Source organism: Chlorocebus sabaeus, chromosome 4 (assembly GCF_047675955.1).
Source record: "Chlorocebus sabaeus isolate Y175 chromosome 4, mChlSab1.0.hap1, whole genome shotgun sequence".
Lineage (NCBI taxonomy): Eukaryota > Metazoa > Chordata > Mammalia > Primates > Cercopithecidae > Chlorocebus > Chlorocebus sabaeus.
In genome coordinates, this window is record NC_132907.1 from 53,733,300 (window position 1) to 53,748,386 (window position 15,087).

Here is a 15,087-nt window from a genome sequence, read left to right on the forward strand (position 1 = left end):
CTCTTTAGCAGGTTTCCAGCATGTCAGGAAATGAAAAAGAGCATCCAGAAGAATGATCCAAACTTCTTTCCCAGTCCCAGAAAAGTAGGAACAGCTGAAATGTACTTGAAGCTATTGCCCACACAAAAGGAGCAGGTGTTTTGAGAAGGATAAGATTGTGTAAGTCTAAAATACTTTTTGGAATGAAATGGATTACAAATACATGCTACATACTTTGTCTTGTAGCCTATCACTAACCGTTTGAAGAAACTTACTAGTACTGGAGGTTGTGCCTATCGTAATCTCCACACTAAAAATCTTTAAAAATAGGATTTGTACTCATGAGCATGTGAATTTGTAGGTGTTGACTTGCCTTAAGGAAGGCAGAAAAATGCATATATTTTCTAAAATCACATTTGAATCTGTGACTCAGGATGACTTGTGAAGGTTTACCCTCGAAAAAGCATTTGATATATGGTATATATTCTTTCATTAGGGCCTGGAGGCTCTCAAGGCATGGCCAGACACTCCATCTTGTACTTCATCCTGCTGAGTTCTCTGATCAACAAGGGCCAAGCCTGCTTCTGTGATCACTACCCATGGAGTCAGTGGTCCAGCTGCTCAAAAACCTGCAATTCTGGAACCCAGAGCAGACACAGGTGGGTGTGAGCTTTGTAGCTTTTCTTTGTGCCCTGGAAGGACTGGAGGATGAAGTCAGCAACATCAGAAGTGCCACACTAAGCAATGGGGGGAAAAAAACATATATATATATATATATATATATATATATATATATCTCAAAGTAAGAACTTATAAATTTGGAGGAAATTTGAAGTTTTTCTCTTATGAGGTTGAAAGGAAGTCTACTTTTGTTCTCTCTATAAAAACGAAGGGTTTCAAAGAAATTTAATTAAGAATTCGTGCAACACTTTCAGTTGACTATTCAACTTGCTTAGAATCACTACCCAAGCTTTTTTTCAATCAGCATACAACTCTGCTTCCCCCAGTTAGTGAGTTAATTATAGAGAATTTTCTACTCATTAAATCAAATCTAACAGGACCTCAATTGAGCAGAACTGCTAGCTATTAGCTTGATTGTTGGCATATATAAAATGGCAACAAAACTGTTCTTTCTTGATAACATTTAATAATTCAGTCTTTTCACCAATTCAGACTTCTCATCCCCCACAGTTTCTTTAACTCTGTTAAATGTTTCTGTACCATGGAGTTGCTCACATATTAGGGGAGAAAAGCATACATTTAATGTGTTTTCACCATTACAGAATCTTTTAGGATCCTTATTTTAGAAAATTATGTTTACATATGTAGTGTGAATCTCATTAAAATTACCAGTTGACTTCCCCAATAAACTATCTACTACATATGTGAAAACAGATTTGTTACAATATTCCTCAGTAGCTCCCTGCTGCCTACAAAGAACAGCAAATATTCCTGGCCAGTCACACAAGCTTCTCCCTGGAGAGCTACCTGGACATGCTCTCTTCCACCTCAAATCTTTGCATATGTCACTTCCTCCAAATTCCCTTCCCTATGTTACCTGGAGATTTCATGTGAATTATTCAGGATGTTTCTCTCATGTCAATTTCTCTTTGAATCTTTAGCCCCACAGCACCCTGTATTGTCCTCCTCAAAGCAATTTGCAGGATCTTTCTCTCCTTTCATCTTTCCTGCCTTCCAGTCCATTCGAGGAGCTCCAGCATGGCTGGCTTCACAGTGTAACATGTGCAGTCACACAGGTCCCACACTTAGAAGGGCTTCGTGCTTGGCTTAATGATCTGCCATTGCTGCCCTGAAGTTCTCAGTTTTGATCAAGAGGTTTCCTATTTTCATTTTATACTGAGTCTCACAAAGTATGTCCTGAGTTCTATTAAGTGATGAGAACTGCATATATGCCAACCTGCCTAATTTTTCCATGAAAATTTTCTTTCTTTTCTATTTATTGTAGTTAATGCTCAATGATACTTTGATTATGGAGCAGGATGTATGGTGAATACACTCATTCTAAGCAACTTTTTCTTCACTGTTACAGACAAATAGTAGTAGATAAGTACTACCAGGAAAACTTTTGTGAACAGATTTGCAGCAAGCAGGAGACTAGAGAATGTAACTGGCAAAGTTGCCCCATCAACTGCCTCCTGGGAGATTTTGGACCATGGTCAGACTGTGACCCTTGTGTTGAAAAACAGGTAGGCAATCATGGGTATTTCCAGGAAATACAAGTCACAGTAGAGGGCTCTGATTCCCTGACACGCTTAACAGCACAGTAATGCTGAATTACTTCAATTTCTGAAAATCAACTGTCCCAGCTTCCATTGAGGGAAAATTCCATTTAACACTTTTGTGGGGGGAAGAGGGGATTTATTTATTTATGTGTTTTTCTGTCATATGAACACAAAAAGGAAATTTTGCTCCCAGTATTGGTATTGTACTTACACAGTTCTGAATTCTACTACCTGTGCCTTCTGAGAATTCTGAAAGCAAAAGCGTATACAGATTGAGCAATCCTTATCTGAAATGTTATTATCAGAAGTGTTTTGGATTTTGGATGTTTTTTGAATTCTGAAATATTTGCATATACATAATGTAGTAGCTTGGGGATGGGACACAGTCTAAACATGAAATTCATTTATGTTTCATATATACCTTATACATATAGCCTGAAGATAATTTTATACATTATTTTTAATAATTTTGTTCATGAAACAAATTTATGATAAGGATTTACATATACAATACTCCACTGTGGCATCATGTTGGCACTGAAAAATTTTTAGATTTTGGAACATTTTGGATTTTGGGTTTTCAGACTAGGTATGCTCAACTCGTACAAAACAAAACAAAACAAAAGAAAACAAAACAAAAGAAAACAAAACAAAACAAAACAAAACTGGGTTTCAGTCCAAGGTTTTAAACCAGACAGAAATGAGGGAAATGAATCAAAACCTTGACTCCTTGCCCTTCCTCTACATTCCCTCTCCTCACAGCAGTCCCTCAATTTGTTTATTGTTCCTGATTGGAATATTTACCCACCACATGCTCATTCCTGTAAGGGCGTTGGCCCATGTGAATCACAGTCAGGGTGGTGCTAAGTGTTTACATAGCAGGGAAGAAAAAGAAACTCATCTGTTAAACACCTACTTTCTAAGAGGAACTGTTCTAGCTCTCTTTCATGTGTCATCTTATTCAAACTTCACATCATATTGTGTTTCTCTACCCATTTTACAGATGAGAAAGTTATTGCTCATTTGGGGTTAAGCAATTTGCCCAAGAATACACCCATTAATTAATAAATTGAATTTTTCTGACTTCAAAGTCAGTACTTTTTAGTCCTATCATATTTCTATTCTCCCTTGACTCACCATTTTTTTACTCACCATTTAAAATCTTTTTAAAGTGTAGACTACATTAGCATTGGCTTTCACAGGGACTTTCTTATGCAAAAGAACCTCAAAATTATTTCAAATTTATCCCTTGACATTATCTTTAAGATCTAGGAAAGGCTACTGTTATGGCCTGGAGGAATTTACTGTACTCAAGAGACTCTCAGCAAACATTTATACGTTTTATTTTGAAAATGTATAACCCATATGGTTTCAGAGTTATAAGAAGCCTTAGAAACCTTTTTGACCCACTTTCTCATTTTACTGGTTGGGAAACAGAGGCCCACAGAGGTGGTTGCTTCCCTAAGGGAGCATAATAATGGAATTGGAAGAATCACTAGTAAAATTTAAGAAAAGTTACCATAGGAAAAATCACTATCGTGATTGAGAAGCCCAGTTTTCTTAGATACATTTTGACCTTGACCCTGCCTCAGAGTTTTCTCTTTCTCTTCTTTCCTTTCAGTCTAAAGTTAGATCTGTCTTGCGTCCCAGTCAGTTTGGGGGACAGCCATGCACTGAGCCTCTGGTAGCCTTTCAGCCATGCATTCCATCTAAGCTCTGCAAAATTGAAGAGGCTGACTGCAAGAATAAATTTCGCTGTGACAGTGGTAATGTATTTTTGTGAAATGTTCAGTCTGCACTAAAAACAACTTAACTAAATCAAAGTTACTCCAATTGACTAACAGTAGAATCCATCACAGAGAGATCCCACCACGTTTTAAGTACAGTGTAATGGAGTGTTATGCCACATATTCCCAAGATATTCCACTGTAAAATTATGGCTTTTCAGTTATACCATTTTGACCACTTACCTGATATGCACAAATCTATAATCAGGATAATTTTAAAAGAAATCACATATTTTAAAGGATTTTTAATATAATTTATTGTGACAAGAATATTAAAATATCATGGTGGAAGATGACTAGAGATGATGTACAAAACTTTCTTGACTGGCTCTAAAATTAATTCCAAACGAGTAAGTCAAAAGCACATACACAAATGAGCATGGCTGTGTTTTCGACAAAATTTTCTTTACAAAAGCAGGTGGCCATAGTTCAGGTTAGTTTTAGCCCACAGGCTGTAGTTCATTGACCTCCTATCTAAACAGTCAACTTAAAGTTACAATAAAATTAAATTTCAGATGAGTGAAATGTCTATCATTTCTGTGTGCTCTGAGATATCCTGAAAAGTGAAGTATTTATAACTAGATAGCAAATTTCCAATTCCATAGAAAATTGACCCAAGACCTTGGAACCCATGTTTTCCCCTCTTACTCCCTGCCTCCTGCTCTCAGCTTTGCCAGCTTTTTCTGAATGTCAGACGGGAATGCTGGGGTCAGGGTTTTCCTCTATCCACCTCCACCCCAAACCTGGAATATGAGAGTGAGATTTGGGTGAGGAGATATACTTTGTGCTTATATAAATAAGGTCGTGTCACAAATTGACAACAGAGGAAATCAGAGCAAAATCCCGATGACAATGGCTGAGGGTAATACAGACCTGATCATTATATCCAGAGTATCAAAATCAAGATCTAGAACTGAAGTATAACTATTTGAAGCTAGAAAGATGGTTTTTACCACATATAAGCAAAAAAGACTCTTTTATTCAGTAGATGATAAATCTATGAAAAATTACAATACAGCTGCATTCAGGCCAAAAATACTCAAAGTTTGAGAAGCCTTGAGATGCATCACTGGGTCACCAATTTACAATGAACAATTTTAGAAAGGTTAGCAATATAAGCACAGCTGATCACCAGTTCATCAACAGTTATGTCCATAACCACTGATTTTCAAATAACTGTATTATGAAGATGTGTCTGTAAATGATTGGTAAGCAGCTGCTACTCCGTACTCCCTGAGTGACCCATGCCCTGCTTCCCAGAGCCCAAAGTCCCTAGATATTTTCATGATCCAGGAACTGATTGGTAAATCCCTGGCACAGATATAGTTGGCATACATTCTGACTGGGTGATGCCATAGGCTTTTGGTTGTCAAATATTCCATTGAAGATGGTATACTATTTTGCTCTCCTTTTGCTTTTGCATCTACTAATGCCACTGTCAATGGGAATAAGAGGTTTATGAATGATTGTTTTTCTGACTCAAGATGATACTTGGCCCTCAATTAACAAAGAACTCTCTCTCCTGAAAAGATTGACCATCTTGCCTTTCCTCCATTAAGAATTACCCTTTAGGATAATTCCCATGCAATATACCAACTCTTCTTTCAGAGCCCTAATTTTAAGTATAAAAGGCTAGAGAATTTGCAGCTGGTTTTAAAAAATAATACAGTATTACAGTGACACAAATCGCTTCCAATGGATAGGAAAAACGTGCAATTTCTAAGTGATTGCATGGTTCCAAGTGCAAATGTATATATGCATGTGCTGGCTAAGCATGCTGACTTCTGCAAATCCTGCAATATTCAAACTGTCCTCTAATTTCTCATTCCTTCTTTGGTATGGAATATATTTATGGCTTACAATATCTCTCCCCTTATGCTTTCTATTCCATAGAGTTTTTATGGTCTGAAACCATTCTCAACCATGACACGTAAGGCCTATTCCTAAACATCACTCAAGAGGTATCCTCTTCCCTTCATCCCTGCCCTTGCTAATGGACTCTCTAAGATATCACTATAAGTACTAAATGAATAGAATTTCTTTATTCTCACAAATCTGTACTCTACTCACAAAACTAAGTTAATGAGAACTATATTATACATGTGTATCCCTCTTTCTGTCTAATAAAATGTGATTTTAGTGTAACCATATCAAAAATAAACCTTTGCTTAAATTTTAAGTGCTAGGTTCAAAACTTTTTTTTTGTCTTTTTTAAATTATTATTATACTTTAAGTTTTAGGGTACATGTGCACAACGTGCAGGTTTGTTACATATGTATACATGTGCCATGTTGGTGTGCTGCAAAACTTTTTTTAAAATGTAATATGTATAGATTCGTATTTTAACAAATAGCCTCTCTATTTCAAACTAAAATGCCCATTCTCTTCTGCTCTGAAAACAACACAAAACAAAACAAAACAAAAGCCAGAAATGCACTGTTTAAAAATAGAGCATCTTTCAGGTTAAGTCATGGGATGAACAGACATTCAATTCAATCTGTATTTTCAGTCCTGCATGATTATGGTGCTCGTAGCTATAATTCTTTATAATAATAGTCCTGACATAATGCAAAATGGAAGATGTAATTATTTTAATTACACTCTACCTTCTAAGTGAAGATTACTAACCAAAAAAGTTGAAACCAAGTACTTTCTTGGGAACCTGCTAATAATTAAAAAAGAATTAATTCAACAGAATGCCCAATTTTGCTGAGCATTTTAGTCAAAATAGTCATGCACAATTGTAGTGAGATGCTAATCACATCTTAAAATAATCCACCAGATAATCTCAAGTAAAACCTTTAATCATTGTCAGTTGGACCTGTACATACGGGTACAGATGCCAACATCATTGACTACAGGCAAGAAGGTAAAAGGCAAGAGAGGAGATATCTGTCATTGCACACAAGTATTTCAATTTCTGTAATATATAGTTATACACTGATTCCAAGGATCCTTATGAAATTCAGTAAGTCAAAAACGGAAGGTAATTATTTGGGTACATAGAATTTGTACCATTTTCTAAATTTGCTCACTCAACTTGCTACTGTAGTATTTAGACACTTAACTTGTCCAAAATATAGATACAGCAAATTATATGCAGTAAAACAATTATGTACAGTAATTATATATAGAATACATAGTAGATATATTTAATAAAATCTGTACTAATTATACATAGTAAAACATGATTCTAAGTGTGCGATTTTGCTTTGACAAATTATACAATCATGTAAACAACACTATGTCAAGATATAGAAAATACAGATTTCTATATCAAGATATAGAAAATTCCCATAAGCCTAAAAAGTTCCCTCCTTCTCCTTTCTAGTTAGTTCCCCCTCCTTCTTCATGGACATTATATAAAGGAATCACATGACATGACTCACGTGTCTGGCTTTTTTCACCCAACATAAAATTTGAGAGACACAACCATGTTATTGTGTGTGACTGTGCGCCTGTGTGTGTGTCTGTAAAATTACAGGTTTTTAAATCAAAACAATGACCTTGAGTCTCCCATCCTGGATCAAAACAAAATTTTGAACCTCCTGTTAATTTTCTCCTATGGAACATGATCTCTATAGCATCTCACTGTAATGGCAATGATATTCTAAGTGTACTTCTCTTTTTAAAGACAATCGGCCCATAGCAACTAAATAATTCTGTGGCGACCCTTTTAATCTTACAAGTGGAAATTTATCAGTTTATCACTCCATTTTTATGTGCTCCTAAAACTCTATCAAAAATAGTGAAGACTTGCCTTCAACTTTACCTTGAAACTTAAAGCATTTGTGTTTCAAATTAATAAATATTTTCTAAAATGATAATTTGTTGCAATGATGATGTTTGCTTTTCTTGACTAGGCCGCTGCATTGCCAGAAAGTTAGAATGCAATGGAGAAAATGACTGTGGAGACAATTCAGATGAAAGGGACTGTGGGAGGACAAAGGCAGTATGTGCACGGAAGTATAATCCCATCCCTAGTGTACAGTTGATGGGCAATGGGTATGTAATGTCTTTTTATCATCTTGGGGAGAACAGGTATCAGAATAAATGAGTCAGAAGGAGCAATAAGATACATCATTGTCCATCTTCCTCATTAACTTCTTACTACTCCTACCAGCCCTATCTCTGATACTTAGAGGCCATGATCCTCACTCCTGAGAAGTAAAAGTTAGCATTTTCACATATAGTTTGTGCCAGGCAATGCTATGGGCCCTTCATAAACATGGCTTGTTTTATTTTTCATATATCTCTCAGAAAGCTTTGGAATGGATTAGAGCAGACTGGTAGAAAGCCCAAGCCAGGAGGTACCAGGGTGGGGTCCTGGAGCTAGGCCTTGAATGGGTGAGTAACCACTCAGAAATGTCAGGAGCAAATGCAGAAAGAAGGTGTGATAAAAGTGTGCCTATGGGTGGCTTGAAAGCCAAACACTAGGGAAACAAAACCAGTCTTCCAGCGTGAGAAGCAAACCCAGAGTCCAATAATGAATGATAAAGCCAAAAGGAAAGAAGTTAAGCAAACATAGAAAAAAGAGAGGGCTAAGCAACAAGGGTGTGAAAACGTAAGAGGGTGGGAGGTGAAGTGAATATAGCTAGGTATTCTCTCCCATAGGCTGTGTGATGTGTGGGTAGGTCAGTAGAGCCCAATGGCAGAGGCCAGACCTATATCACTATCCAGTCTCAGCTTACAAACTGAGAAATGAGTCTCAGAAAGCTTAAATAACCTGACCAAGTCTACCAACTAGCAAATGGTGGAACCAGGTTTCAAAACCAGACTTCAAAACCCAGGCTTTTCTCACCATTTCATGCTGACTGAGGACTACATCCACCTTACAAATGAGACATTTTGGAAGAAACCTCAGGAGATCACACAGCTCTTTCTCCTATTGTTCCTACTACAGGAATACCCAATTATGAACACAGTGGGGGTTTTACAAGGGGTTGTAAATTCATTAGACTGAACCAGTGTCTTGAAAGATGTTAGGAAATATAAGAGAAGGCTATCAAAACAGAAAAACTGAGCCTAAATTTGAAGCATAAGAAAAATCAGTAAAGATAATCTATCCTCTTCCCTTTACATAATAAAGAAACCCCTCTTAAATGTTTGGCCAGAAGGCCGAAGTTTGCTATCAATTTCTATTGCTTCATGCTGGACTTTTAAAAATTAGAAGCTTCACTTAATGCTGCCAGAGTTGCATAATATGAAACCTCGAGTCACCAAAGACAAACAGCCACAATTGCAAATACAACCTCATTTGATTTAGAATAAAACCCAGAAAATATTGAACCAAACCCAAGGACACCAGTAAAATGGAAAAACCACTAGTCTGAAAGTAAGAGGAGCTGGGTTTTAAATAACTCAGCTGGTTCTAATGTAGAACTAGAACCAGTTCTACATTATCTCACTACACCACAGCTGAGTTATTTAACAACTCTGGGCCTCGGTTTCCTCATCTATATGTTGGATGACTATAAACTGATGTGAGGTTCTGTTCAAAGAATTTCTAATTAGTGCTGATTTCGATGAAAGTGCTTCAACAACATGTTCTTATCCATGTGCAGAAATGGTTTACTTCTCTTGGTTTGCCTACAATAAAACGTCAGCCAAAAACTCCCACTGATAATCACATCTTCTAATGTTCTGACTGATGAAGGGTGACATTACAAAATCACCCTTTTGTTCAGTTGATCTAAACTCTAGAGTTACAGATGGGGAGGACCACATGCTATGTGTACTTTGGCTGAAGGACCATGTGGCCCTCTGCCAACCAGAGCTGTTGTCCCAGTGATTCTCAGAAATGAGCAAAGCCTGCTGGCTCAGGACAACCAGTCCTCTCCTTGCCTCCCCAGGGACTGAGAGTTTTGAGAGTTGCTTACTGTAATCTTGTTCTAATCTGCTAGCCTTAGAATCTCTGCCTCTCCTCTATATCCTGCTCCCCAACATATTTCTAACCATAAAAAAATAGCTCCCTGAGTGACTGTCCTTTTTAAATGATGCTTCCTCATGAAAAATTTTAACAAGAGATACAAAAATTTCTACATTGCCAACATCAGTCACTAGTTCCTAAATATGAAGCAAGAATCAGGCAATAATAGCATGCTATTTGTTTTCACTCAGGCTTAGTGTGTGTACTGATACACACACAGTTGAAAGGACACATTCATCTATGTGGCAAAATACTGAGACCTGTGAGTAGGGATCACACACATACATATGTGAAAATTCATGCATACACACAAATATATATTTTTGATTTATATATTTCTAGTTATATTCAAAAAGTTACAAAATATGACACATAAATCCGTTTAGATCAAAGCACTTTAGAAGCAACATTGTATGTGAAACACTAAATTATTTTAAGTCAATATCAACAACTTGAGGGGGGAAGGAAAGAATATAACGGAAAATTTCTTCATAGCTTGCTTAGCTCCTAAAAGATTTCTCAGGCATGGTCTGCTGGAAATACCGCCATAAAATATTATCTTCAGGTTCTCCACAAATAGCTAGTCACCTTCATAGATTCCTCGTGACCTGAAAGCCATTTTTCTCACGCCCTTTTTCGCTTGTGACTAACATAAGTACATAGTGTAAAGCAGCATAAGGTCAATAGTTTTTTAGTCCTCATTGTTATGCTTTCGGCTATTTGAATATAATATGCATCTTAGACAACCCACAGAATTCACTCATTTTAAAAAAAAACAGCCTTATTGAGATGTAATTTGCATGCCATACAATTCACCCATTGAAAGTGTCTAATTCAATCATCTTTAGCATATTCACAGACTTATATAACCATCACCATGATAGAATTTTAGAATGTTTTCAACATACCCAAAATAAAACGTTTGTACATATTAGATATCAAGCTTCATTTCTTTCCCCCTTCTACCTGACTCCTAACCCTAGGAAACCACTAATTCACTCTCTGTTCATGTAGATTTGTATATTCTAGACATTTCATAAAAATAGGATTATACAAAATGCAGCCTGTGTCTGCCTTTTTGCACTTAGCATAATGTTTTTAAGATTCATCCATATACTCACAATTGGTACTACAGAAATACAAAGGATCATTAAAGACTATTATAAACAGCAATATGCCAACAAATTTGAAAATCTAAAAGAAATGGATAAATTCTTAGATACAAAAAAACTTACTAAGATTGAATCAAGAAGAAATAGAAAACAGACCAATTGTGAATAATGAGATTAAATCAATAATAAAAATTCTCTCAACAAAGAAAAGCCCAGGACTGGATGGTTTCACTGCTGAATTCTACCAAATTTTTTAAGAACTAATACCAATTATTATCAAGATATCCCCCAAAATCGAAAGGGAACTTTTCCAAACTCATTCTACAACACTAGTATAACCCTGATACCAAAACCAGATAAAGATGCAACAACAACAACAACAAATCTACTACAGGTCAATATCCCTGATGCAAAAATCTTCAATAAAATAGTAGCAAACAGAACCCCACAGTACATCCCAGATATCCACTATGATTAAGTAGCATTTAACCCAGAGATGCAAGGATGGTTCAAAATATTCAAATCAATAATGTCATCACATCAACAGAGAGAAAAAAACATCTGATCACTTCAATCATTGTGGGAAAAGTATTTGATAAAATTCAACATCTTTTTATGATAAAAACTCTCAAAAATTAGAAATAGAAGAAATTTAACACAATAAGGGCCACATATGGCAAACCCACAGCTAGCATCATACTGGATAGAGAAAAGTTGGAAACTTTTCCTCCAAGGACTGGAATAAGACAAGGATACGTGCTCTTACCACTGTTATTCAGCATAGTCCTGTAAGTCTGAGCTGGAGCAATTAGGCAAGGAAAAGAAACAAATGGATCCAAATTGGAAAGGAGTAAGTCAAATTGTCCCTGTTTGTAGATGACATCATCTTATATAGAGAGAATCCTAAAGATTCCACCAAAAAAGAAAAAAGCCCTAGAAATGATAAATGAATTCAGTAAAGTTACAGGATACAAAATCAATATACAAAAATCTGTAGCATTTCTAGAGCTAGAGCGAAAAGAAATCAAGAAAGCAATCTGTAATAGCTACAAAAAAAAAAAAAAAATACCTAGGAATAAATTTAACCAAGGAGGTGAAAGATCTCTGCAAAACACTGATGAAAGAACTTGAAGAGGACACAAAAGAAATGGGAAGGCATCCTGTTTTTATAGACTGGAATATTAAGACATTAAAGTGACTCAACTGTCCAAAGAATGAGTTTGGAAAATTACAAGTTCAAGGTAATCCCTATTAAAACACCAGTGGCATGCTTTACAGAAAAGAAACAAAGCTCTAAAATTCATATGGAACCACAAAAAAACCCTTAATAGCCAAAGCAATCTTGAGCAAAAAGAACAGGCCAGGAGTGTTGGCTCATGCCTGTAATCCCAGCACTTTGGGAGGCCGAGGTGGGTGGATCACAAGTTCAGGAGTTCAAGACCAGTCTGGCCAACATGGTGAAACCCCATCTCTACTAAAAATACAAAAATTAGCCAGGCATGGTGGTAGGTACTTGTAGTCCCAGCTACTTGGGAGGCTGAGGCAAGAGAATCGCTTGAACCCAGAAGGTGGAGGTTGCAGTGAGCAAAGATCATGCAACTCCACTCCAGCCTGGGCAACACACAGAGATCCTGTTTAAAAAAAAAAAAAAAAAAGCCAAAGGGATCACACTACCACATTTCAAAATATACTTGTTACATGTGTTACATGTTACAAAGCTATGATAACCCAAGCTGCACACTATGGGCATAAAAACAGACACACAGACCAATGGAATCGAATACAGAACCCAGAAACAAAGTCATGTATTTACAACCAACTGATTTTTGACAAAGGTGCCAAGACCATGCACTGGGGAAACAAGAGTCTCTTCAATTAATGGTGCTGGAAAAGCTAGATATCCATACGCAGAAGAATGAAACTAGATCCCCATCGCTCACACTGTACAAAAATCAACTCCAAATAGATTAAAGACTTACATGTAAAATTCCAGAGCTATTAAACTATTAGAGAAAAATATAAGGGAAAATCTTAGAACGCTGATGTGAGAAAACATTTTATGAAAAAGACCTCAAAAGCAGAAGCAACAAAGCAAAAATAGACAAATGGGATTATATCAAACTAAAAAGCTTTTTGTACAGCAGAGGAAACAATAATAGAGTGAAAAGACAACATACAGAGTGGAAAAAAGTATGTGCCAACTATTCATCTGACAAGGAGTTAATATCCAGGATATATAAGGAACTCAACAGCAAAAATAAATAATCCAATTTAATGGATTAAGTTCACCAGTGAACTTAATAAGACATTTACCAAAAGGAGACACAAAAATGTCCAACAAATATATTTTAAAATGTTCAACATCACTAATCATCGGGGAAATAAAAATCAAAACTACAATGAGGTATCATTTCACCACAGCTGAAATGACTAGTATCAAAAAGACAAAAAATAACAAATACTGGAAAGGATGTGGAGAAAAGAAAACTCGTACACTGTTGGTGAGAATGTAAACTAATGTAGCTCTCATGGAGACCAGTATGGAGATTCCTCAAAAAACTACAAACAGCACTGCCATATGATCCAGCAATCCCACTACTGGGCATACATCCAAAGCAAAGGAAATCGGTATACTGCACAGGTATCTGCACTTCCATGTTTATTTGCAGCACTGTTCACAGTAACCAAGATATGGAATCAGTCTAAGTGTCCATCAACAGATGAATGGATAAAGAAAACACGGTACATATACAAAATGGAATACTATTCAACCATGAAATAGAATGAAACCTTGTCGCTGGAGAAACATAGATGAGCCTGGAAGATATTAAGTGAAATAAGCCAGAAACAAAAACATAAATACTACATGTTCTCACTCACACGTAGAAACTTAAAAAGTTCATCTCATAGAAGTAGAGTAGAATAAGGGTTGCAAGAGACTGGAAAGAGTAGGGGAAGGGGAGGATAGGAAGATGTTGGTTACAGGTTACAGAATTACAGCTAGATAAGAGGAATAAATTCTAGTGTTCTATAGCATTGTGGGTGACTATAGTTAATAATTTAGTACATATTTTCAAATACCTAGGAGAGAGAATTTTGAATGTTCCCAACACAAACAAATTATATATTTGAGGTGATGAATATGCTAATTACCCTGCTTTTATTACTATACATTGTATGTATCTAAACATCACTACATACCCCATAAATATGTACAATTATGTGACAATTTTTTAAAACATAATTTTAAAAATCACCCATATAAAGCATATGTTAATACTTCATTCCACTATATGAGAGAATAACAACCCATTGTATCATTCTATCACATTGTGTTGATTCATTCATCAGCTAATGAACATTTGGTTTGTTCCTACTTTGACTAGTACGAGTAACGCTGCTATGAACATTCATGCACAAGTTTTTGCGTTGATATATATTTTCAATTCTCTCGCATATATACTTAGGAATGGAATTGCAGGGTCTTATGGTAATTATATGTTTAATTTTTTAAGAATTCCCAACTATTTTCCAAAATGGTTGCACTATTTTTCATTTCCCCCAGTTACATATGATTGAAAATCAACTTGTCCACACCTTCATCAAAACTGTTTCTGTTCATCTTTTGGTTAAAGCTATTTTAATGACTATGAAATGGTATCTTATTGCAGTTTTGATTTGTATTTCCTAATGAGTAATAACATTAAGCGCTTTTTCATATGCTTATTAGTCATTTTCATATTTTTTAAAGAAATACATATTTAGATACTCAAATTAGTTGCTCATTGTTTAATTGAGTAATTTGTTTTTATTATTTAGTTCCAAGCATTTTTTGTATATTCTGGGTGTAAGTTCCTCATTAGATATGTGATTTGGAAATATTTTCTCCCATTATATGAGTTGTATTTTCGCTTTTTTGTTGGTGTCCTTTAAAGCGCTAAAGTTTTTAATTCTGGTGAAGTTCAACATATTTATTTCTTCTTTTGTTGAATGTGCTTTTAATGTCATATCTAAGAAGGCTTTGCCTTACCGGAGAT

The 15,087-nt window shown here is 35.9% G+C and overlaps 1 protein-coding gene across 1 annotated transcript in view; it reads left to right on the plus strand.

Moving 5' to 3' along the window:
* Positions 1 to 493: 493 nt before the first annotated feature.
* The window catches only part of C6 (complement C6), a 61,108-nt gene continuing 46,514 nt past the window's right edge, over positions 494 to 15,087 (plus strand). The window contains exons 1-4 of the mRNA XM_007961477.3: positions 494 to 638; positions 2,030 to 2,186; positions 3,844 to 3,988; positions 7,873 to 8,014. Of these exons, the coding sequence (XP_007959668.1) occupies positions 496 to 638; positions 2,030 to 2,186; positions 3,844 to 3,988; positions 7,873 to 8,014 (587 nt within the window). The 5' untranslated portion in view covers positions 494 to 495. The remainder of the gene's footprint in view (positions 639 to 2,029; positions 2,187 to 3,843; positions 3,989 to 7,872; positions 8,015 to 15,087) is intronic.